Genomic DNA, 22,696 nt, shown 5'->3' with positions numbered 1-22,696 from the left:
AACACAGCTAATATTATACAATCATACAACATAGCTAGAATAACAATACTATAACACAGCTAATAGTATACAATCATACAACATAGCTAGAATAACAATACTATAACACAGCTAATAGTATACAATCATACAACATAGCTAGAATAACAATACTATAACACAGGTAATATTATACAATCATACAACATAGCTAGAATAACATTTATTATTCTAGCTATGTTATGTGATTGTATATAATATTAGCTGTAATAATAACACAGCTAATGGTATAACATGATCAATTTAATATAATAATATACATTTTAGATTTTTTAAACTTTTGTGTGTTCATTTAGAATGTATTTTTTACTTCCACTTTTTTTTTTTTTTATCATGTATCACTAATTATCTTGTTTTCCACTTCCAGTCTCGCAAGATAAATTAATATTCCCATGCCAATAAAACTATTTCAATTAAAAAATTTAACGTAGTACAGTAGTCTCTGGTCACAAACCGCTCAAGTTTAGTTACTGCAGTAGAACTTTAAAACGATTAAATTGGGCGAGTATTGTGTAAATTGGACACATGCAAACATTTCTATTAAAAAGCTTGAATGTAAAATGTTTGGGAGTGTTCCAATTTCACAATACTCACCGTAAACACTACATTATGGACTATGGGGAGTCAAAACAGACATAAAGATTCCCCCATCCTCTCCTCTGTGTTCCCCTACTTGGTGAGGAATACCTACGACGTGGCAGAGGGATTGAATTCTCCCTTCTTTTCACGAACTTTCTAAGGCTCACGGGCAGGAAAATCAACGCTTCTAACTTCCAAATGTCTTTCTACTATTGGTCCAGAATCTGTCCATCTGGCGCTCTAAATGGCTGTTGACAAGTCAATCATCTTTTTGCGGTTGTTCATTGGTCCATACCAAAGAAATGGGCGGGGTACGGGTATGTTGACAGAATTTTTGTTCTGCAGGTTTCGCGAGAGTTTAGGAGGAAGGAGGATTTAGATGCGTTAGGAAGAGCTAGATGCAGAGTGGAAGAGGGGAGCTTGAACATCATACAGTAGGCTGACTAGTTTATACCAGAGCCATCTCACTGCCAACGCAATGAGTTCTATTTTGCTCACCGCAGTGTGTGTCTTCCTTCTTGGCTTGGCGAAGAACAGCTTCGGTACAGAGCAGCGGGTCATCCTCCCAGGTAAGCCGGACTCACTGGCTTCGGCCCGCATAGCCCACTCACACCGACGCATGCTGGAACTCTGTTAGTCAAGCTGAATTAGCCAGTAATACGGAGTTTATAAGTTATGTATGAGTTGTGTAACAGGTCCCGGCATTCTGTTAGACCAGGCTTTCCTTCTGAGCTAACACGTAGGCGAATACTTAGGGAGCAGCGTTAGGAGGGCTAGCTGGGTAGCCAGGACAGCTGGAGGGGTAACATAAGGCTGGCGGTGTCCTGGTGGTAGGAATGGGGGTTGGTACGCGTTTAACTGTACATATGTCTTGTCCAGCGAAGGACTTCAACAGATGAATCTGTTGACACAATGAAAGTATGAGCTGTTCCCCCTGCGCACTACCTTTGAACAGTAATATAAGGAATAGAGACACTTTTAGAATGCATTCGAGAAACGATGGGATATGTTATATTTCTAGGAGGTAAGGTCTTAGGAGACATGCATGTATATATTATTGTTTATAGGGCTGTGCTGTTTAGATTAACTTCTACCCTAGCTGATGATGTGGTCGTGTTTACATGTAGCTAGTTAATCCTTTGCAAAGTGTTCCAACTATAAACCTCTGTTCCGTATTGTTTTTTATTTACATGAAGTGTTCTTGCATTGATTTCTGGCCAAGTCACTGATATCAATCAAAATTTGAAGTGTTTTTACATTATATCCAGTCTGGAAGACAGACGAGTGGGAACTAATGGGATATGGTAGATAGAGAAATATAAATTTCTTCCAGAATGTTCTGAACCTCTTAACCCCGTCTGACCCCTCCAAGCTCCGCCCCTGCCAACTCCAACATGTGTAGGCTAGTTTATTCTCCAGGGCAGTATTCACAAAGCCCACACCATGTATGTAAGCACATAAAGCAGTTTTCTTGTAGTGTATCAGTATCTGAAGGCTATGTGTTCAATACCTTTTGACCTGCTAGAGAAACAAGGAACTTTTTGTTACTCCCCCTTGTCATCCTCCGCTCTCCCCCCCCTCTCTTTCTGCCTGAACTCCTCTCTCCATCCTCTCTCTCCCCCCACTCTCTTTCTGCCTGAACTCCTCACTCCATTCTCTCTCTCCCCCCCCTCTCTTTCTGCCTGAACTCCTCACTCCATTCTCTCTCTTCCCCCCCCTCTCTTTCTGCCTGAACTCCTCACTCCATTCTCTCCCCCCCCCCCCTCTCTTTCTGCCTGAACTCCTCTCTCCTTCCTCTCTCTTTCCCCCCCCTCTCTTTCTGCCTGAACTCCTCTCTCCATCCTCTCTCTATCCCACTCTCAGGAAATGTAGAGGAATTAAGTTCCCAGATTTCCAACCCTAGAAATAGTCTCTGCCTTGTTGGACAATGTTCTAGTGTGTCAGCTGTAGTCATGACTACTAATCCAGTCAGTCATCTCTTTGTTATTTGGTTTAGTTAACAACTCAGGGGTATTAGTTGGTTAGTTGACAACTCTGTGGTGAAGTTGGGTTAAGTCGGTTAGTATGCAGCTGTATTTGTGGAGACATACAGTGGATATCAAAACCTCCTTATTGAAAACAAGGACAGTTTTCAAAAGTTGTATTACTCCCTCTTTCTCCTGTAGATAATCTATTAGTGTTAACTGCTGCCACAGAGGAGACTGATGGCTTCAACCGCTTCATCAGAACCATGAAAGAGTTCAACTATACTGTGAAGGTAACACACCCCTAAACACTTCATCAGAACCATGAAAGAGTTCAACTATACTGTGAAGGTAACACACCCCTAAACACTTCATCAGAACCATGAAAGAGTTCAACTATACTGTGAAGGTAACACACCCCTAAACACTTCATCAGAACCATCAAATAGTTACACTATAATGTTAAGGTAACACACCCTCTAACAACTTCATCAGAACCATCAAAGAGTTACACTATAATGTTGAGGTAACACACCCCTAAACACTTCATCAGAACCATCAAAGAGTTACACTATAATGTTGAGGTAACACACCCCTAACCACTTCATCAGAACCATCAAAGAGTTACACTATAATGTTGAGGTAACACACCCTCTAACAACTTCATCAGAACCATCAAATAGTTACACTATAATGTTGAGGTAACACACCCTCTAACAACTTCATCAGAACCATCAAAGAGTTACACTATAATGTTGAGGTAACACACCCTCTAACCACTTCATCAGAACCATCAAAGAGTTACTCTATAATGTTAAGGTAACACACCCTTAACCACTTCATCAGAACCATCAAAGAGTTACACTATAATGTTGAGGTAACACACCCCTAACCACTTCATCAGAACCATGAAAGAGTTACACTATAATGTTGAGGTAACACACCCTCTAACAACTTCATCAGAACCATCAAATAGTTACACTATAATGTTAAGGTAACACACCCTCTAACAACTTCATCAGAACCATCAAAGAGTTACACTATAATGTTGAGGTAACACACCCTCTAACCACTTCATCAGAACCATCAGAGTTACACTATAATGTTAAGGTAACACACCCTCTAACAACTTCATCAGAACCATCAAAGAGTTACACTATAATGTTGAGGTAACACACCATCTAACCACTTCATCAGAACCATCAGAGTTACACTATAATGTTAAGGTAACACACCCTCTAACAACTTCATCAGAACCATCAAAGAGTTACACTATAATGTTAAGGTAACACACCCTCTAACAACTTCATCAGAACCATCAAAGAGTTACACTATAATGTTGAGGTAACACACCCTAAACACTTCATCAGAACCATCAAAGGGTTACACTATAATGTTAAGGTAACACACCCTCTAACAACTTCATCAGAACCATCAAAGAGTTACACTATAATGTTAAGGTAACACACCCTCTAACAACTTCATCAGAACCATCAAAGAGTTACACTATAATGTTGAGGTAACACACCCTCTAACAACTTCATCAGAACCATCAAAGAGTTACACTATAATGTTGAGGTAACACACCCTCTAACAACTTCATCAGAACCATCAAAGAGTTACACTATAATGTTGAGGTAACACACCCTCTAACAACTTCATCAGAACCATCAAAGAGTTACACTATAATGTTAACACTCAGAGTTCAGAGATTTGTTTTGAGAAAAATAACAAAGGTTGGTGCTGCTTTAATTGGTTTGGTTTAGGGCTGTAACTATCGATTATTCTGATCATAAATTGTATGGATGCGCAGATTGGCCAGCAATTGTGGTCTGACAATTATAGGCAAACATTTAATAATTGGTATTGGCCTATTGCTTTAAATTTGGACGATTATTTCAGACCGATTGTGCCTTTGTCTGAATAGGCGTCCAATATGCTGCAGTAATATTTGTAATTTATTGCTCATTGTTGGTGTCCTGTTTTATTTGCGCTGTTGGGTAATGTTATTTTAAAAGTAACAAATTACAGTTACTAGTTACAGTTACCATATTGTAACTCGTTACATTACTTAGTTAATTGCTGTAAAAAGTATGGCATTAAAAGTTACTTAGCCGTTACTTTCAGATCAGTCTTGATTCTATATTCCTGTGTTGGTTACTTATGCCCAGAAGGCTCACATTTAATTGATTGTCGTGTAATTATGTAGTCAGTGTCACTCACCAGCATACAGAATAACATTATCATTCATCAATCATTATTTAGCAGGAGTAGCCAATCCTATTATCTCAAGTTATCATGTACTATAATGACAGAATATTTGCGCTTAGTTCTCTTTAGTTCTATTTGCGCAATCATTTCTTAATAAATTATTTTGTATTTGTGTTGTTTGGGAACTGGAAATAATGGGGGATGATTTGGGATCAATACATTTTCCATTCTTATCAGACTTATTTGGGTCGGCCATTTTTGTTATGAATATCGGCTATAGGTTTAGATAATTAACCCCCGCTATCCTACCCTGTTCTTATCAGTGCATCCCTAATCAGGGTAGGAAATTAACTCCTCCTCTGTCCCTACCCTATCCCTCTCCCTACCCTGTCCCTCTCCCTACCCTGTCCCTCTACCTGCCCTGTCCCTCTACCTGCCCTGTCCCTCTACCTGCCCTGTCCCTCTACCTGCCCTGTCCCTCTACCTACCCTGTCTCTCTACGTGCCCTGTTCCTGTCCCTGTCCCTACCCTCTCCCCCTACCTTCCCTGTCCCTACCCTATCCCTCTACATGCCCTGTCCCTGTCCCTACCCTATCCCTCTACATGCCCTGTCCCTCTCCCTACCCTGTCCCTACCCTATCCCTCTACATGCCCTGTCCCTCTCCCTACCCTATCCCTCTACATGCCCTGTCCCTCTCCCTACCCTGTCCCTACCCTATCCCTCTACATGCCCTGTCCCTCTCCCTACCCTGTCCCTCTACCTACTTGCCCTGTCTCTCTACCTGCCCTGTCTCTCTACCTGCCCTGTCCCTCTACCTGCCCTGTCCCTCTACCTGCCCTGTCCCTCTACCTGCCCTGTCCCTCTACCTGCCCTGTCCCTGCCCTTTCCTGGGAAGTGCTGAAATCAGACAGGGGGAACTCTTCTGTTGAATCTTGACTGTGTGTCTAGGTGCTGGGCCTGGGGGAGCAGTGGAAAGGCGGGGATGTGGCTCGTACTGTGGGAGGGGGACAGAAGGTCCGCTGGCTGAAGAAGGAACTCATCAAATACTCTGATAAACAGGACATGGTGATCCTGTTTGTTGACAGGTATGTACTGGTATTTGGTGAGCTGGGTCTCCGTCCCGGGCCTGGGTGTGTACAGTATCAAGTTTTTATATATCCTCCCCAACGTTGTTCGATGGACATCATCTCCCTTGTTTCGGTATTGTGACTCCTGTTCTGGTTTCAGAAGGTCTCCCTCCCTCTCTGAATGGGTTCTTTGTTCTGCAGACACACAGGGTTAGGAACCAATCTAACCAGTCTGTAAATAATAACCACAGAGATCTTTTAGATTAGTTTAGATTCAGCTTTGTCATTAAACTGTACAAGTACAGTACAATGAAATGCAGTTAGCATCTAACCAGAAGTGCAAATAGAAGAGGGCAGGAAATGTACAAGTATTTAGTAAAGTGTATGTTACAAGTGGATGTGCAATGAAGGCAAATACATTGTAAATGGTAATTCTAAATGAGCAATGAAGGCAAATGGGGCAGGGCAGAACATTTACAAATGTACAGTGTTAAGTATATGTATGTTTACGTGGGAATGAATAGTTGTGCGATGAGGCAAATGCAGGTACAAATGGCAATTCTGACTGCAATGAACCAATGTTGGAGGTGTATGGTAGTCTGTTGGAGGTGTATGGTAGTCTGTTGGAGGTGTATGGTAGTCTGTTGGAGGTGTATGGTAGTCTGTTGGAGGTGTATGGTAGTCTGTTGGAGGTGTATGGTAGTCTGTTGGAGGTGTATGGTAGTCTGTTGGAGGTGTATGGTAGTCTGTTGGAGGTGTATGGTAGTCTTTTGGAGGTGTATGGTAGTCTTTTGGAGGTGTATGGTAGTCTGTTGGAGGTGTATGGTAGTCTGTTGGAGGTGTATGGTAGTCTGTTGGAGGTGTATGGTAGTCTGTTGGAGGTGTATGGTAGTCTGTTGGAGGTGTATGGTAGTCTGTTGGAGGTGTATGGTAGTCTGTACTACTGAAATGCGGGGACAGCAGCAATGATAGTAGACATGCATGTAACATTCGAAAAAAAGAAAAGCATGTACAATGGCAATTCTAAATGTGCAGTGCAGGCGAATTGAATGTGCAAGGTGCATGTGGAACTGAAATGCAGGGATAGCAGCAATGAGGTTCCCGAGGTAGACATATACCTGTAACAACTGAGAACTTATCAGAATTTGCAAAGCAGTGTCAGAGTCCAGTAGTACAAAGGAGTAGTGCAACAAGGTCCCTGAGAGGCGGTTAAGCGGTGGACGGGCAGTGGATACCTTCTGGTTTGAAAGGCTGCTGCATAGAATCTAGTGATGATTCCTCATCCTCTCTCCTCTTCTTCAGTAGTTATGATGTGATCATGGCCAGTGATGATTCCTCTTCCTCTCTCCTCTTCTTCTGTAGTTACGATGTGATCATGGCCAGTGGACCTGACGAGCTGTTGTCTAAGTTCTCCAGACTGGGTCATCGGGTGGTCTTCTCTGCTGAAGGCTTCTGTTGGCCTGACCAGAAACTTGCCCCTAAATATCCCCCTGTACACACTGGGAAGAGATACCTAAACTCTGGAGGTAACCCACACGCACATACAGACACGCACACACACACCTGTCTGACTATCTGACCCTTTATGGCTGTGCTTTGAGTCCTGTTAAGTCCTGTGTGCGTGCGTGTGTGTGTGTGCGTGTGCGTACGTGTGTGCGTGTGCAGGGTTCATAGGGTTTGCCCCAGAGGTCAGTGCGATTGTTCAGCAGTGGAAACAAAAGGACAATGATGATGACCAACTCTTCTACACTAAGATCTATTTGGACAAAGCACAACGGGTTAGTATGACCTTTAACCTCCAAGTGCTAAGTGCTAACACTTCTTCCCTAAGTTCGCTCTTGACAAGTTAAGCTAGTTTATTCTGGCCGATTTACTTTACACAGTGCGCTTAAACCGCGGACCCTGTGCACTTTAACCACGCTCCTGCTGAATGTGGCCCGGTAATGCTGCTGAATGTGGCTCGGTAATGCACTTCTGCTGAATGTGGCCCGGTAATGTTCTCCTGCTGAATGTGGCCCGGTAATGTTCTCCTGCTGAATGTGGCCCGGTAATGCTCTCCTGCTGAATGTGGCCCGGTAATGCTCTCCTGCTGAATGTGGCCCGGTAATGTTCTCCTGCTGAATGTGGCCCGGTAATGTTCTCCTGCTGAATGTGGCCCGGTAATGCACTCCTGCTGAATGTGGCCCGGTAATGCTCTCCTGCTGAATGTGGCCCGGTAATGCTCTCCTGCTGAATGTGGCCCGGTAATGTTCTCCTGCTGAATGTGGCCCGGTAATGTTCTCCTGCTGAATGTGGCCCGGTAATGCACTCCTGCTGAATGTGGCCCGGTAATGCTCTCCTGCTGAATGTGGCCCGGTAATGTTCTCCTGCTGAATGTGGCCCGGTAATGCTCTCCTGCTGAATGTGGCCCGGTAATGTTCTCCTGCTGAATGTGGCCCGGTAATGCACTCCTGTTGAATGTGGCCACATTCAACAGACTGGCGGCTGCAATAGTCAGGTATCGTCTTGATCTGCAGCACAACCAGGAGGACTTTGGACAGGGACAGCAACGAGTTTTTAGAGCCTGATACTCAGGAGGTGTGGGCCAAGACCTCATGTCCTCCTAAGTTTGAACGGAGCAGGAGACAGGGAAAGTTTTGAGAGTGCATTCCTTAGGTTTACAATGTTTTACAGTGGAGAAGGAGAACTGTATAAGGAGAACAATATTATAGCAGCGTAAAACCTGGGGGCTGAGACACGGGGGTGCAGTGACACTGTGAACCTGGGGGGCCCGGACAGGGCCCAACCGGCAGGAATGTGTCTCGATTGTTTTCATTAGAATGCCTATTTAGACCATTTAGAAACTGTTTAAAAAGTGTATTATTGTTTTTTTTTATATTATCCAAACCCACATGTAGTGTCCTAACCCCTGCATATAGTGTCCTAACCCCTGCATGTAGTGTCCTAACCCCTGCATGTAGTGTCCTAACCCCTGCATGTAGTGTCCTAACCCCTGCGTGTAGTGTCCTAACCCCTGCGTGTAGTGTCAAAACCCTGCGTGTAGTATCCTAACCTATGTGTGGTCTGTCCTAACCCTGCATGTAGTGTCCTAACCCCGCGTGTAGTGTCCTAACCCCGCGTGTAGTGTCCTAACCCCGCGTGTAGTGTCCTAACCTATGTGTGGTCTGTCCTAACCCCGCATGTAGTGTCCTAACCCCGCGTGTAGTGTCCTAACCCCGCATGTAGTGTCCTAACCCCGCATGTAGTGTCCTAACCCCACATGTAGTGTCCTAACCCCGCATGTAGTGTCCTAACCCCGCATGTAGTGTCCTAACCCCACATGTAGTGTCCTAACCCCGCGTGTAGTGTCCTAACCCCGCGTGTAGTGTCCTAACCTATGTGTGGTCTGTCCTAACCCCGCATGTAGTGTCCTAACCCCGCGTGTAGTGTCCTAACCCCGCATGTCCTAACCCCGCATGTAGTGTCCTAACCCCACATGTAGTGTCCTAACCCCACATGTAGTGTCCTAACCCCGCATGTAGTGTCCTAACCCTGCATGTAGTGTCCTAACCCCGCGTGTAGTGTCCTAACCTATGTGTGGTCTGTCCTAACCCCCGCGTGTAGTGTCCTAACCCCCGCGTGTAGTGTCCTAACCCCCGCGTGTAGTGTCCTAACCCCCGCGTGTAGTGTCCTAACCCCCGCGTGTAGTGTCCTAACCCCCGCGTGTAGTGTCCTAACCTATGTGTGGTCTGTCCTAACCCTTAACCCTTTCAACCACTTAATCCTTAACTCTTTCCATTACCCAACATTACGCACCCTGTTCATATGTGTTTTGTGTTTTATTTAGTAATTTTAGAGGAACAACAGCTCCCTGCTGCTGTGACTTTGGAACTGGTTTCTTCTAGTCTGGACAAAGTTACTTCGGTAATGTTCTGGTAACCTTGTTTTTAATGTTGTGGTAAAAGTGTTTGACATATTGTCTCTCCTAGACCAAGTTCAACATGACTTTGGACCATCGCTCTAGAATCTTCCAGAACCTCAATGGGGCCATAGGTATGAAACACACACCTGCCTCTGCTTAGAACTGTCCTCTAGAATCTTCCAGAACCTCAGTGGGGTCATCGGTATGAAACATACACACACACCTGCCTCTGTTTAGAAATTTCCTTGTGTATGTCTTTATGGTGTCCCTCCACATACAGAAGAGGTGGTGCTGAAGTTTGAAAAAGCTAGAGTCCGAGCCCGGAACGTGGCTTTTGACACACTTCCTGTTGTTATCCATGGCAACGGCCCCACCAAGGTAAATAATCACTGAACATGCCTTATGGTTACGGTTGGGTTACGGTTAGGGTTGTGAACGTCTTAGGAAACCTTGGGTAAGGTTTGGGTTATGAACATGTCTTGGGATGTTGTAGTGGTATAATTAGAGTTGGCACATTAGAAGAGCAGGTTAACATCTTATAACTCCGCCCCCAGCTCCAACTGAACTACCTGGGCAACTACGTTCCTACTGCCTGGACACATGAAACAGGATGTGGGATCTGTGATGACAACCTCCTTTACCTGGACAAAATATCTGTATGTATCTCTGTCTCTGACCTCCTTTACCTGGACAAGACTTCAGTATGTATCTCTGTTTCTGACCTCCTTTACCTGGACAAGACTTCTGTATGTATTTCTCTGTCTCTGACCTCCTTTACTTGGACAAGACTTCTGTATGTATTTCTGTCTCTGACCTCCTTTACCTGGACAAGACTTCTGTATGTCTCTCTCTCTTTTCCCCTTCCCTGCCTTTCTCTGTTGTTGTAGTTTACCTTGTTTTGTCGTGTGTCTGTGTGTGTGTCTGTGTGTGTGTGTAGGATGAGGAGATGCCCCTGGTATACGTGGCAGTGTTCATTGTCCAGCCTACTCCGTTCCTGGAGGAGTTCCTAGAGCGCCTCACCACCTTCAACTACCCAACCAGCCGCATCCGACTGTTTATACACAACAATGTTAGTACACACGCACGCAACTGTTTATACACAACAATGTTAGTACACACGCGACTGTTTATACACAACAATGTTAGTACACACGCACGCGGCTGTTTATACACAACAATGTTAGTACACACGCACGCGGCTGTTTATACACAACAATGTTAGTACACACGCACGCAACTGTTTATACACAACAATGTTAGTACACACGCATGCAACTGTTTATACACAACAATGTTAGTACACACGCACGCAACTGTTTATACACAACAATGTTAGTACACACGCACGCGACTGTTTATACACAACAATGTTAGTACACACGCACGCGACTGTTTATACACAACAATGTTAGTACACACGCACGCAACTGTTTATACACAACAATGTTAGTACACACGCACGCAACTGTTTATACACAACAATGTTAGTACACACGCGACTGTTTATACACAACAATGTTAGTACACACGCGACTGTCTTTACACAACAATGTTAGTACACATGCACGCGACTGTTTATACACAACAATGTTAGTACACACGCACGCAACTGTTTATACACAACAATGTTAGTACACACGCACGCAACTGTTTATACACAACAATGTTAGTACACACGCGACTGTTTATACACAACAATGTTAGTACACACGCACGCGACTGTCTATACACAACAATGTTAGTACACATGCGACTGTTTATACACAACAATGTTAGTACACACGCGACTGTCTTTACACAACAATGTTAGTACACACGCGACTGTTTATACACAACAATGTTAGTACACACGCGACTGTCTATACACAAAAATTTTAGTAGAAACACACATGACAGTCTATACACAACAATGTTAGTACACACACGAGCAGGCTTTGTTGTCTGTGTGTGTTTTAATGTGTGTCTGTTAGGTCGTGTATCATGAGCAGCACATCCAACGGTTCTGGGAGAAGCATCGTTCTCTTTTCCCTGAAGCCAGACTGGTCGGACCTGAGGAGAACCTTCAACAAGATCAGGCTAGAACCATGGCTGTGTGAGAATTACAACTTAAACCAATCCCTTAGACCCAACAAGCCTTTAGAAACAAAAAAGAACTGCTTAGAACATCCTGCCCTAATCTGTGTGTGTGTGTGTGTGTGTGCGTGTGTGTTAGTGAGGCCTGTAAAAAGGACAAAGACTGCGACTACTATTTCAGTATAGATGCTGATGTTGCCATCGTCAACCCTGATGTTCTACGCATCCTGATCGAAGAAAACAAGTAAGAGTTTACCCAGGGTTCCAATCTGTTCTCCTAATTATTTTAAGCGTTTACCCAGGGTTCCAATCTGTTTCCAAACATGTAAAAGTGATGTATTTTACTGTTAACTTTTATCATTAGAGCTGCACCTTTCAGGTCAGAGTTCCAGACTTTTCTGAATGCTCTACTCTCCCCCAGAAATTGATTAAAGAGCCTGTGATGCTTTTCGGGGAACTGGTTCCTGGTCCTTTCTAGCTCTGTTCTCCCCCTGCCAGGTCAGTGATAGCACCCATGCTGTCCCGACATGGAAAACTCTGGTCCAACTTCTGGGGAGCGCTGAGTCCTGAAGGATTTTACTCCCGATCTGAAGACTACATTGACATAGTTCAGGGCAAACGAGTGTGAGTAGTCTCCTATTATATACTCACCCCACATGACCCTGTATGTTGTCTCTCCAAGGGTCTCTGGAACATTCTTTATATAACCCCTTATGACCCCACATGACCCTGAATGTTGTCTCTTCAGGGGTATCTGGAATGTTCCCTATATAACCCTTTATGACCCCACATGACCCTGTATGTTGTCTCTTCAGGGGTCTCTGGAATGTTCCCTATATAACCACTTATGACCCCACATGACCCTGTATGTTGTCTCTTCAGAGGTCTCTGGAACGTTCCCTATATAACCCAGGTCTATATGATCAAGGGGTCGGTGCTGAGAGGTCGTCTGTCTCAGGTCAGCCTCTTCAGTCAGGATGGGATGGACCCTGACATGGTGTTTTGCCGGGCAGTACGAGACCAGGTGAGCATTATATTAAATAAAGCGACAGTCTGCACATTAACCCCACTGTCACTGTATTTCTAAACCAAAGTGCTGGAATACAGAGCCAATATAATGTTGAATTGTCCAAATACTTTCAGAGTTTACTATATGTTAACTGTGGATAAGACTCATTATGTTCAGCATACTGTAGCTAGCTGTGTAGTGATGTATCGGGTCTCTCTTCTCCAGGATGACTGTAGAATATCACCCAGAACAGAAATCTGCATGTACAGGAAATGATATGTAACAGATCTGCATTTATAGCTGTAGCCACCAAAAGACATGAGATGAATAAATATCCCATCCACAGGATGAAATTTTCAGAGGTGAGAAAAACAATTCTGAAAACCAGCACCGTAGTCTAATTAAGGCACAACTTGGAATATCAGACTTATATCTGATGTTGTCTATGTAGCTTGTTTTCAGACTTTTGCCTAGAAATATAGAAAACAGTTTCTCATTGCATCGGCTTATTTGTTTCTCATTCAAGCATTTAGTTCTTCTTTTTTGTAAAACTTATTTTTGAGGAAGCATTTTTTGCAGTTCTGTGTTTTCAGCTGGCTAAAATAAAGCTGATTCGTGGTCCTTGTAATATATTTTTACACTGATCAGCCATAATATTATGACCATTTGTCTAATATTCTGTAGGTCCCCCTTTTGCCGCCAAAACAGCCCTGACCCATCGAGGCATGGACTTCCCTTGACCTCTGAAGGTGTGCTGTGGTATCTGGTACCAAGACGTTAGCAGCAGATCCTTTAAGTCTTGTAAGTTGTGAGGTGGGGCCTCCATGGATCAGACTTGTTTGTCCAGAACATCCCTCAGATACTCGAATGGACTGAGATCTGGGGAATTCAAAGTCAACAGCTTGAACTTCGTCAAACCACTCCTGAAATTTTTTTGGTTTGTGGCAGGGGACATTATCATCCTGAAAGAGGTCAGTGCCATCAGGGAATACATTTGCCATGAAAGGGTGCACAAGGTCTGCAACAATACTTAGGTAGGTTGTAAGTGTCAAAGTAACATCCACATGAATGGCAGGACCCAAGGTTTCCCAGAAGAACATTGCCCAAAGCATCAAACTGCCTCCGCCGGCTTGCCTTCTTCCCAAAGTGCATCCTGGTGCCGTGTGTTCTCCAGGGAAGCGACGCACACACACTTGGCCATCCACGTGATGTAAAAGAAAACATGAATCAGACCAGGCCACCTTCTTCCATTGCTCTGTGGTCCAGTTCTGACTCACGTGCCCATTGTAGGTGCTTTCGTCAGTGGACAGGGGTCAGCATGGACACCCTGACTGGTCTGTGACTACGCAGCCCCATACGCAACAAACTGCAATGCACTGTGTGTTCTGACACTATTCTATCAGTACCAGCATTAACTTTTTCAGCAATCTGAGCTACAGTAGCTCATCTGTTGGATTGGACCATACAGACCAGCCTTCTCTCCCCACGTGCATCAGTGAGCCTTGGCCACCCATGACCCTGTCCATGACCCTGTCCATGACCCTGTCCATGACCCTGTCCATGACCCTGTCCATGACCCTGTCCATGACCCTGTCGCTGGTTCATCACTTTTCCTTCCTTGGACCACCTTTGATAGGTACTGACCACTGCAGATCGGGAACACCCCACAAGGACTGCAGTTTTGGAGATGCTCTGACCCAGTCGTCGAGCCATCATAATTTGGCCCTTGTCAAAGTCACTCAGATCCTTACACTTGCCCATTTTTACTGCTTCTAACACATCAACTGTGAGGACAGTATGTTCACTTGCTGTCTAATATATCCCACCCACTGACAGGTGCCATGATAACGAGATTATCAGTGTTATTCCCTTCACCTGTCAGTGGTTATAATGTTATGGCTGATCGGTGTATGTTCGTTTCCAATTGTAATGAGTTCTTCATGTTGATATAGGGTGTATTTATGTTCGTGTCCAATCGTGATGAGTTTGGCCGCTTGGTCTCATCCACCAACTACAACACCAGCAGACTGCATCCTGACATGTGGCAGATCTTTGATAATCCGCTGGTAGGTCTAAATGTCTGTTGTTAAAATACTACGCTTAAATGTCTGTTTTTAAAACACTAGGTCTAAATGTCTGTTGTTAAAACACTAGGTCTAAATGTCTGTTGTTAAAATACTAGGCTTAAATGTCTGTTGTTAAAATACTAGGCTTAAATGTCTGTTGTTAAAACACTAGGTCTAAATGTCTGTTGTTAAAACACTAGGTCTAAATGTCTGTTGTTAAAATGCTAGGTCTAAATGTCTGTTGTTAAAATACTAGGTCTAAATGTCTGTTGTTAAAACACTAGGTCTAAATGTCTGTTGTTAAAATACTAGGCTTAAATGTCTGTTGTTAAAACACTAGGCTTAAAGGTCTGTTGTTAAAATACTAGGCTTAAATGTCTGTTGTTAAAACACTAGGTCTAAATGTCTGTTGTTAAAACACTAGGTCTAAATGTCTGTTGTTAAAACACTAGGTCTAAATGTCTGTTGGTTGAACAGTAGCTCTAAATGTCTGTTTAAACATTTAAATAGTATGTTTTTTTAACGATGTTTTAACCCCGATGGGGGAAGACTAACATGCTCTTAAGGCCTTGGCTCATCTGAACAATTCAGAGCTTGGGAGAGTTGAATATTGAGACGTGTCCTCCAAAGAGTATCTCTCAAGCTGCTTTGATTTTTATCACACAAGTAATGATAGACTGCACATACACATGTAAATATGCCCAATGTACATCCCTATGATAGACTCCATGTACACGTGTAAATATGCACATCCCTATGATAGACTGCACATACACGTGTAAATATGCCCAATGTACATCCCTATGATAGACTCCATGTACACGTGTAAATATGCACATCCCTATGATAGACTGCACATACACGTGTAAATATGCCCAATGTACATCCCTATGATAGACTCCATGTACACGTGTAAATATGCACATCCCTATGATAGACTGCACATACACGTGTAAATATGCCCAATGTACATCCCTATGATAGACTCCACGTACACGTGTAAATATGCACATCCCTATGATAGACTGCACATACACGTGTAAATATGCCCAATGTACATCCCTATGATAGACTGCACATACACGTGTAAATATGCCCAATGTACATCCCTATGATAGACTGCACATACACATGTAAATATGCCCAATGTACATCCCTATGATAGACTCCACGTACACGTGTAAATATGCACATCCTTATGATAGACTGCACATACACGTGTAAATATGCCCAATGCACATCCCTATGACAGACTGCTCGTACACGTGTTGTGGTACACATGTTTTGTTGCAGGACTGGAAGGAGAAGTATGTCCATGGGAACTACAATAAGATCTTTGAAGACAACCAGACGCTGGTGGAGCAGCCGTGTCCTGATGTCTACTGGTTCCCCAGCTTCTCCGACAAGATGTGTGATGATCTAGTAGAGACCATGGAAGACTTTGGTCAGTGGAGTGGAGGGAGGCATACGGTAAGGGGGTGCATGCAGTTGGGTGGGTGGGGAGGGGCATATACGAATAAGTGGGGAGGCATACGGTAATGGGGGAGGCATACGGTAATGGGGGAGGCATACGGTTACGGGGTAATGGGGAGGCATACGGTAATGGGGGAGGCATACGGTTACGGGGTAATGGGGGAGGCATACGGTAATGGGGGAGACATGCGGCGAGGGGTTAAGGGGGGAGGCATACGGTAAGTGGGGCATATGGGGAGGAGGGAGAATTGCTCTGATGGGGGAGCATGGGGCAGGAGGCTGAGAGTTCGGCCAAACAACCGGGCAAGAAGGGCCTTGATCAGGGAGGTCACCAACAAGCACAGTAATAGAACTTCAGAGTTTCTCTTCAGAGGTTGAAGAACCTGCTAGAAGGACAACTTCTGCCCCCCGACAACTTCCCATCAGACCCCTTCCCCCTGACAACTTCCCATCAGACCCCTTCCCCCTGACAACTTCCCTTCAGACCCCTGACAACTTCCCTTCAGACCCCTTCCCCCTGTCAACTTCCCATCAGACCCCCGACAACTTCCCATCAGACCCCCGACAACTTCCCATCAGACCCCCGACAACTTCCCATCAGACCCCTGACAACTTCCCTTCAGACCCCTGACAACTTCCCTTCAGACCCCTGACAACTTCCTTTCAGACCCCTGACAACTTCCCTTCAGACCCCTGACAACTTCCCATCAGTCCCCTGACAACTTCCCTTCAGACCCCTGACAACTTCCCTTCAGACCCCTGACAACTTCCTTTCAGACCCCTGACAACTTCCTTTCAGACCCCTGACAACTTCCCTTCAGACCCCTTCCCCCTGACAACTTCCCTTCAGACCCCTGACAACTTCCCTTCAGACCCCTTCCCCCTGACAACTTCCCTTCAGACCCCTGACAACTTCCCTTCAGACCCCTTCCCCCTGACAACTTCCCTTCAGACCCCTGACAACTTCCCTTCAGACCCCTTCCCCCTGACAACTTCCCATCAGACCCCTGACAACTTCCCTTCAGACCCCTCCCCTGAATTCTGCAATACATTTCTGTTTTTTTTTTTGTTGCAAAAATTCACGACATGCTTCAGCACACACTTAGTCACAGTACTCCTTTCCTACATGAACACCTTGCAGGGCCCATCTTACACTACTTTACATGTCAGACTTTACCCTGGTTACAAATAACCTCATTACAGAGTTTATAAGAAAATCCAATCATGGTCTATAGTCTCTGATATAATGACAGACCAGGACCTCATTATCATGGTCTACTGTCTCTGATTATAATAACAGACCAGGACCTCATTATCATGGTCTACTGTCTCTGATATAATGACAGACCAGGACCTCATTATCATGGTCTAACGTCTCTGATATAATGACAGACCAGGACCTCCTTATCATGGTCTAACGTCTCTGGTATAATGACAGACCAGGACCTCATTATCATGGTCTACCATCTCTGATATAATGACTGACCAGGACCTCATTATCATGGTCTACTGTCACTGATATAATGACTGACCAGGACCTCATTATCATGGTTTACTGTCTCTGATATAATGACAGACCAGGACCTCATTATCATGGTCTACCATCTCTGATATAATGACTGACCAGGACCTCATTATCATGGTCTACCGTCTCTGATATAATGACTGACCAGGACCTCATTATCATGGTCTACTGTCTCTGATATAATGACAGACCAGGACCTCATTATCATGGTCTACTGTTTTTGATATAATGACACAGGTCTCATTATCATGGTCTACTGTCTCTGATATAATGACAGACCAGGACCTCATTATCATGGTCTACCGTCTCTGATATAATGACAGACCAGGACCTCCTTATCATGGTCTAACGTCTCTGATATAATGACAGACCAGGACCTCATTATCATGGTCTACCATCTCTGATATAATGACTGACCAGGACCTCATTATCATGGTCTACCGTCTCTGATATAATGACTGACCAGGACCTCATTATCATGGTCTACTGTCACTGATATAATGACTGACCAGGACCTCATTATCATGGTTTACTGTCTCTGATATAATGACAGACCAGGACCTCATTATCATGGTCTGTCTTTTAATGTCTTCAGTTTTATTGTTTTTCCCCCCAAAAAGCTAGACATACCTAAAATATATGTATTTTTTACAGGATGAGCGTCTAGCAGGAGGCTATGAGAATGTTCCTACTGTAGACATCCATATGAATCAGATTGGCTTTGAGAAGGAGTGGCTGAAGTTCCTGAAGGAGTACATCGTCCCTGTAACAGAGAAACTTTACCCGGGTTACTATCCTAAGGTAAACCCACTCACACACCTGCACACACACCCTACCCGGGTCTGTCAGTTCAATTCAAACAGACAATGTATGTCCTTTTGGTTCCAGGCCCAGGCTGTAATATGTATGTCCTTTTGGTTCCAGGCCCAGGCTTTAATATGTATGTCCTTTTGGTTCCAGGCCCAGGCTTTAATATGTGTGTCCTTTTGGTTCCAGGCCCAGGCTGTAATATGTATGTCCTTTTGGTTCCAGGCCCAGGCTGTAATATGTATGTCCTTTTGGTTCCAGGCCCAGGCTGTAATATGTGTCCTTTTGGTTCCAGGCCCAGGCTGTAATGTGTGTGTCCTTTTGGTTCCAGGCCCAGGCTTTAATATGTGTGTCCTTTTGGTTCCAGGCCCAGGCTGTAATATGTATGTCCTTTTGGTTCCAGGCCCAGGCTGTAATATGTATGTCCTTTTGGTTCCAGGCCCAGGCTGTAATATGTGTCCTTTTGGTTCCAGGCCCAGGCTGTAATGTGTGTGTCCTTTTGGTTCCATGCCCAGGCTGTAATATATATGTCCTTTTGGTTCCAGGCCCAGGCAGTGATGAACTTTGTGGTTCGTTATCGGCCAGATGAGCAACCTTCTCTTCGACCGCATCATGACTCCTCAACCTTCACCATCAACATAGCACTCAACAGCAAAGGGAAAGACTACCAGGTATACACACACGTGCGCACACACACACAGTAAATTGTTATCCACATTAGGTTTTCACTGATAACTCTGTCTGTGTGTCTGTCTGTGTGTCAGGGGGGAGGTTGCCGGTTCCTGCGGTATGACTGTAATGTTGAGGCTCCTCGTAAGGGTTGGTCCTTCATGCACCCTGGAAGACTGACCCACTACCACGAAGGACTCCCGACCACCAGCGGAACCAGATACATCATGGTCTCCTTCGTTGACCCCTAACACCTGGATGACCTCTAACCCTGGGGGTCCAGATACATCATGGTCTCCTTAGTTGACCCCTAACACCTGGATGACCTCTAACCCCGGGGGACCAGATACATCATGGTCTCCTTAGTTGACCCCTAACACCTGGATGACCTCTAACCCTGGGGAACCAGATACATCATGGTCTCCTTAGTTGACCCCTAACACCTGGATGACCTCTAACCCTGGGGAACCAGATACATCATGGTCTCCTTAGTTGACCCCTAACAACTGGATGACCTCTAACCCTGGGGGACCAGATACATCATGGTCTCCTTCGTTGACCCCTAACACCTGGATGACCTCTAACCCTGGGGGTCCAGATACATCATGGTCTCCTTAGTTGACCCCTAACACCTGCATGACCTCTAACCCCTGGGGGTCCAGATACATCATGGTCTCCTTAGTTGACACCTAACACCTGCATGACCTCTAACCCCTGGGGGTCCAGATACATCATGGTCTCCTTAGTTGACCCCTAACACCTGCATGACCTCTAACCCCTGGGGGTCCAGATACATCATGGTCTCCTTCTTTGACCTCTAACCCCAGGGGACCAGATACATCATGGTTTCCATAGATAACCCAAAGACACTGACATTTGTATCTGTGTGGCCTGACTGATCAGTTTAGACCAAACTAGTGGATCTAGATTCTTGGTCAGATCAGGCCTGACTAATCAGAGTCTGATGGAACCAATTTCACCATGCTGCCTACCACCCCTAACTTGACCCTTGACCTCTGTGTTTGTTTATTTAAGTCTTCGGTATAACGACTGTCTGGAATTTATGTCATGTTACAGCGTTGCCATACCAACCTTTGATTGGAGGAAAGACCCCCTCTGAAAGGAAACTGAATGTTCTGAAAGATCAGATCTACTCAAAAAAAAAGGTTATGATGCAATATTTGTAAGTAATAGATCTGAGAAACACTCCAAACGAACAGCTGTCACCTGTTCTGATCTACAAGAAGTAGTTCTATGCTGTAAAATTAGTTTTATCATAAAGATGATGTTTAGCGTTTTGAACTACCCGATCTTCAGGCTGAGTTTCACATATTTTTTTAAAATGGAGATGTTCTTGTATTATTTTTTTTCCAGGTCCTGTGTTGGTAGGACGTGCTTTATCAGCTTTGTACAAAGTGCCGTAAATTATTTGTTATGATTGAGAAATAAAGTTTCACATTTTAATAAATAATTTGATATATATGTTTGTAGTCTCATTCTCAGGGTTGGGTTGTTCAGTGCTGTATTTCACCACCAGGTGTTGCTGAAGATCCAACATGACCTAAGACAGACTAAGTCTGATGTTTGTTTCCCAATTGTTTTAGTACCTAGAATAATTATTAAATATTTCCCTATCCCCTTACACCTTACCCTAACCTTTATGGAACCCCAACTGTAACCATAACCTAACCCTAACCTTTATGCCTAAATGAAATGCTAATGCCAAAATTAAAAGCAATAATAGTATTAACCTCAAATGGTTAGATTTACTCTATTCCTAAAGCAGAAATTGCCATTTTCATTTTCTGGACCAATTTGTCATATTTTATTCTTCTCAGACACTAACATTATGCATGCAATCTAACATTTCACACACTATATGTAACAAATTAGTCTCAGAAACTCAAACTGATTTTTCTAATTCTCCTGTGTCCTCATTTCCCAATCTGAGGGGAATAATAAAGTTGTCTAGTTTGAATGGAGGTTGACAGAATAGGCCCTTCCCCCTGCAGCCATGTTGAAAGGGCAATGTCACTTTCCCAATGTCACTGTGTGTGACCACTGAACTGGATTACATTGAATGGGATTATAGCTGTGGGATTACAGTTACTCTCCCTAACCCTCTCTCTCTTTCTATATATCTCCCCTTTGATTCATTTAGCTTCTACTGTTCCTGTGCTTATATACTGTTCCTCCTCTTCCTTTCTCCCATCAGTATCATTACAGGGTTCTGTAACCCCCCACCAGTGATAAAACAGGGTTCTGTAACCCCCCACCAATGATAACAGGGTTCTGTAACCCCCATCAGTATCATAACAGGGTTCTGTAACACCCCATTAGTATAATAACAGGGTCCTGTAACCCCCCATTTGTACAATAACAGGGTTCTGTAACCCCCATCAGTATCATTACAGGGTTCTGTAACCCCCCACCAGTGATAAAACAGGGTTCTGTAACCCCCCACCAATGATAAAACAGGGTTCTGTAACCCCCATCAGTATCATAACAGGGTTCTGTAACACCCCATTAGTATAATAACAGGGTCCTGTAACCCCCCATTAGTACAATAACAGGGTTCTGTAACCCCCCCACCAGTGTTAAAACAGGGTTCTGTAACCCCCCCACCAGTGTTAAAACAGGGTTCTGTAACCCCCCCACCAGTGTTAAAACAGGGTTCTATAACCCCCATCAGTGTTATAACAGGGTTTTGTAACCCCCCCCCCCCCCATCAGTGTTATAACATCGGGTTCTGTAACCCCCCCATCAGTATTATAACAGGGTTCTGTAACCACCCATCAATATTGTAACAGGGTTCTGTAACCCCCCCATCAGTATCATAACAGGGTTCTGTAACCCCCCATCAGTGTTATAACAGGGTTCGGAAACCCCCCCATCAGTGTTAAAACAGGGTTCTGTAACCCCCCCATAAGTGTTATAACAGGGTTCTGTAACCTCCCCATCAGTATCATAACAGGGTTCTGTAACCCCCCCATCAGTGTTATAACAGGGTTTTGTAACCCCCCCCCCCTCATCAGTGTTATAACATCGGGTTCTGTAACCCCCCATCAGTATTATAACAGGGTTCTTTAACCACCCATCAATATTGTAACAGGGTTCTGTAACCCCACCATCAGTATTATAACAAGGTTCTATAACCCCCCCATCAATATTATAACGGGGTTCTGTGACCCCCCCATCAGTATTATTACAGGATTCTGGAACCCCCCCATCAGTATGACAGAGTTCTGGAACACTCACCAATCAGTGTTATAACAGGGTTCTGGAACACTCACCAATCAGTGTTATAACAGG

At 44.3% G+C, this 22,696-nt stretch overlaps 1 protein-coding gene across 3 annotated transcripts; it reads left to right on the top strand.

Annotated features, from left to right (window-relative positions):
* Positions 1 to 946: 946 nt before the first annotated feature.
* Positions 947 to 20,866, top strand: plod3 (procollagen-lysine, 2-oxoglutarate 5-dioxygenase 3). Of its 3 annotated transcripts, XM_034290605.1 has the most exons (19): positions 947 to 1,187; positions 2,784 to 2,875; positions 5,743 to 5,879; positions 7,224 to 7,387; positions 7,527 to 7,639; positions 9,830 to 9,893; positions 10,043 to 10,140; positions 10,317 to 10,418; positions 10,700 to 10,831; positions 11,733 to 11,854; positions 11,975 to 12,079; positions 12,334 to 12,459; positions 12,718 to 12,859; positions 14,797 to 14,910; positions 16,204 to 16,380; positions 18,563 to 18,709; positions 19,261 to 19,386; positions 19,480 to 19,608; positions 19,924 to 20,866. In XM_034290605.1, the coding sequence occupies exons 1-19, from the start codon at positions 1,097 to 1,099 to the stop codon at positions 19,948 to 19,950; spliced, it is 2,208 nt and encodes a 735-aa protein (XP_034146496.1). In that variant the 5' UTR covers positions 947 to 1,096; the 3' UTR covers positions 19,951 to 20,866. The 3 variants fall into 3 exon arrangements, with proteins under 3 accessions (XP_034146496.1, XP_028973475.1, XP_034146497.1); XM_029117642.2 differs by having other exon boundaries at positions 949 to 1,187; positions 19,480 to 20,866; XM_034290606.1 differs by lacking the exons at positions 947 to 1,187; positions 2,784 to 2,875 and adding an exon at positions 2,916 to 2,991 and having other exon boundaries at positions 19,480 to 20,866.
* The last annotated feature ends 1,830 nt before the right edge of the window (positions 20,867 to 22,696 follow it).

This window comes from Esox lucius, chromosome 24, assembly GCF_011004845.1.
Source record: "Esox lucius isolate fEsoLuc1 chromosome 24, fEsoLuc1.pri, whole genome shotgun sequence".
Lineage (NCBI taxonomy): Eukaryota > Metazoa > Chordata > Actinopteri > Esociformes > Esocidae > Esox > Esox lucius.
The sequence above is the reverse complement of the archived record's forward strand: the minus strand, read 5'-3'. Positions and strand labels throughout refer to the sequence as shown.

Bases quoted from the DNA above. Each gene is read 5' to 3' on its own strand.
- plod3 (XM_034290605.1), top strand. From the start codon at position 1,097: ATGAGTTCTATTTTGCTCACCGCAGTGTGTGTCTTCCTTCTTGGCTTG. The intron at 1,188-2,783 runs GTAAGCCGGACT...TTTCTCCTGTAG, and splicing joins GCAGCGGGTCATCCTCCCAG to ATAATCTATTAGTGTTAACT. The intron at 10,141-10,316 runs GTAAATAATCAC...CTCCGCCCCCAG, and splicing joins ATGGCAACGGCCCCACCAAG to CTCCAACTGAACTACCTGGG.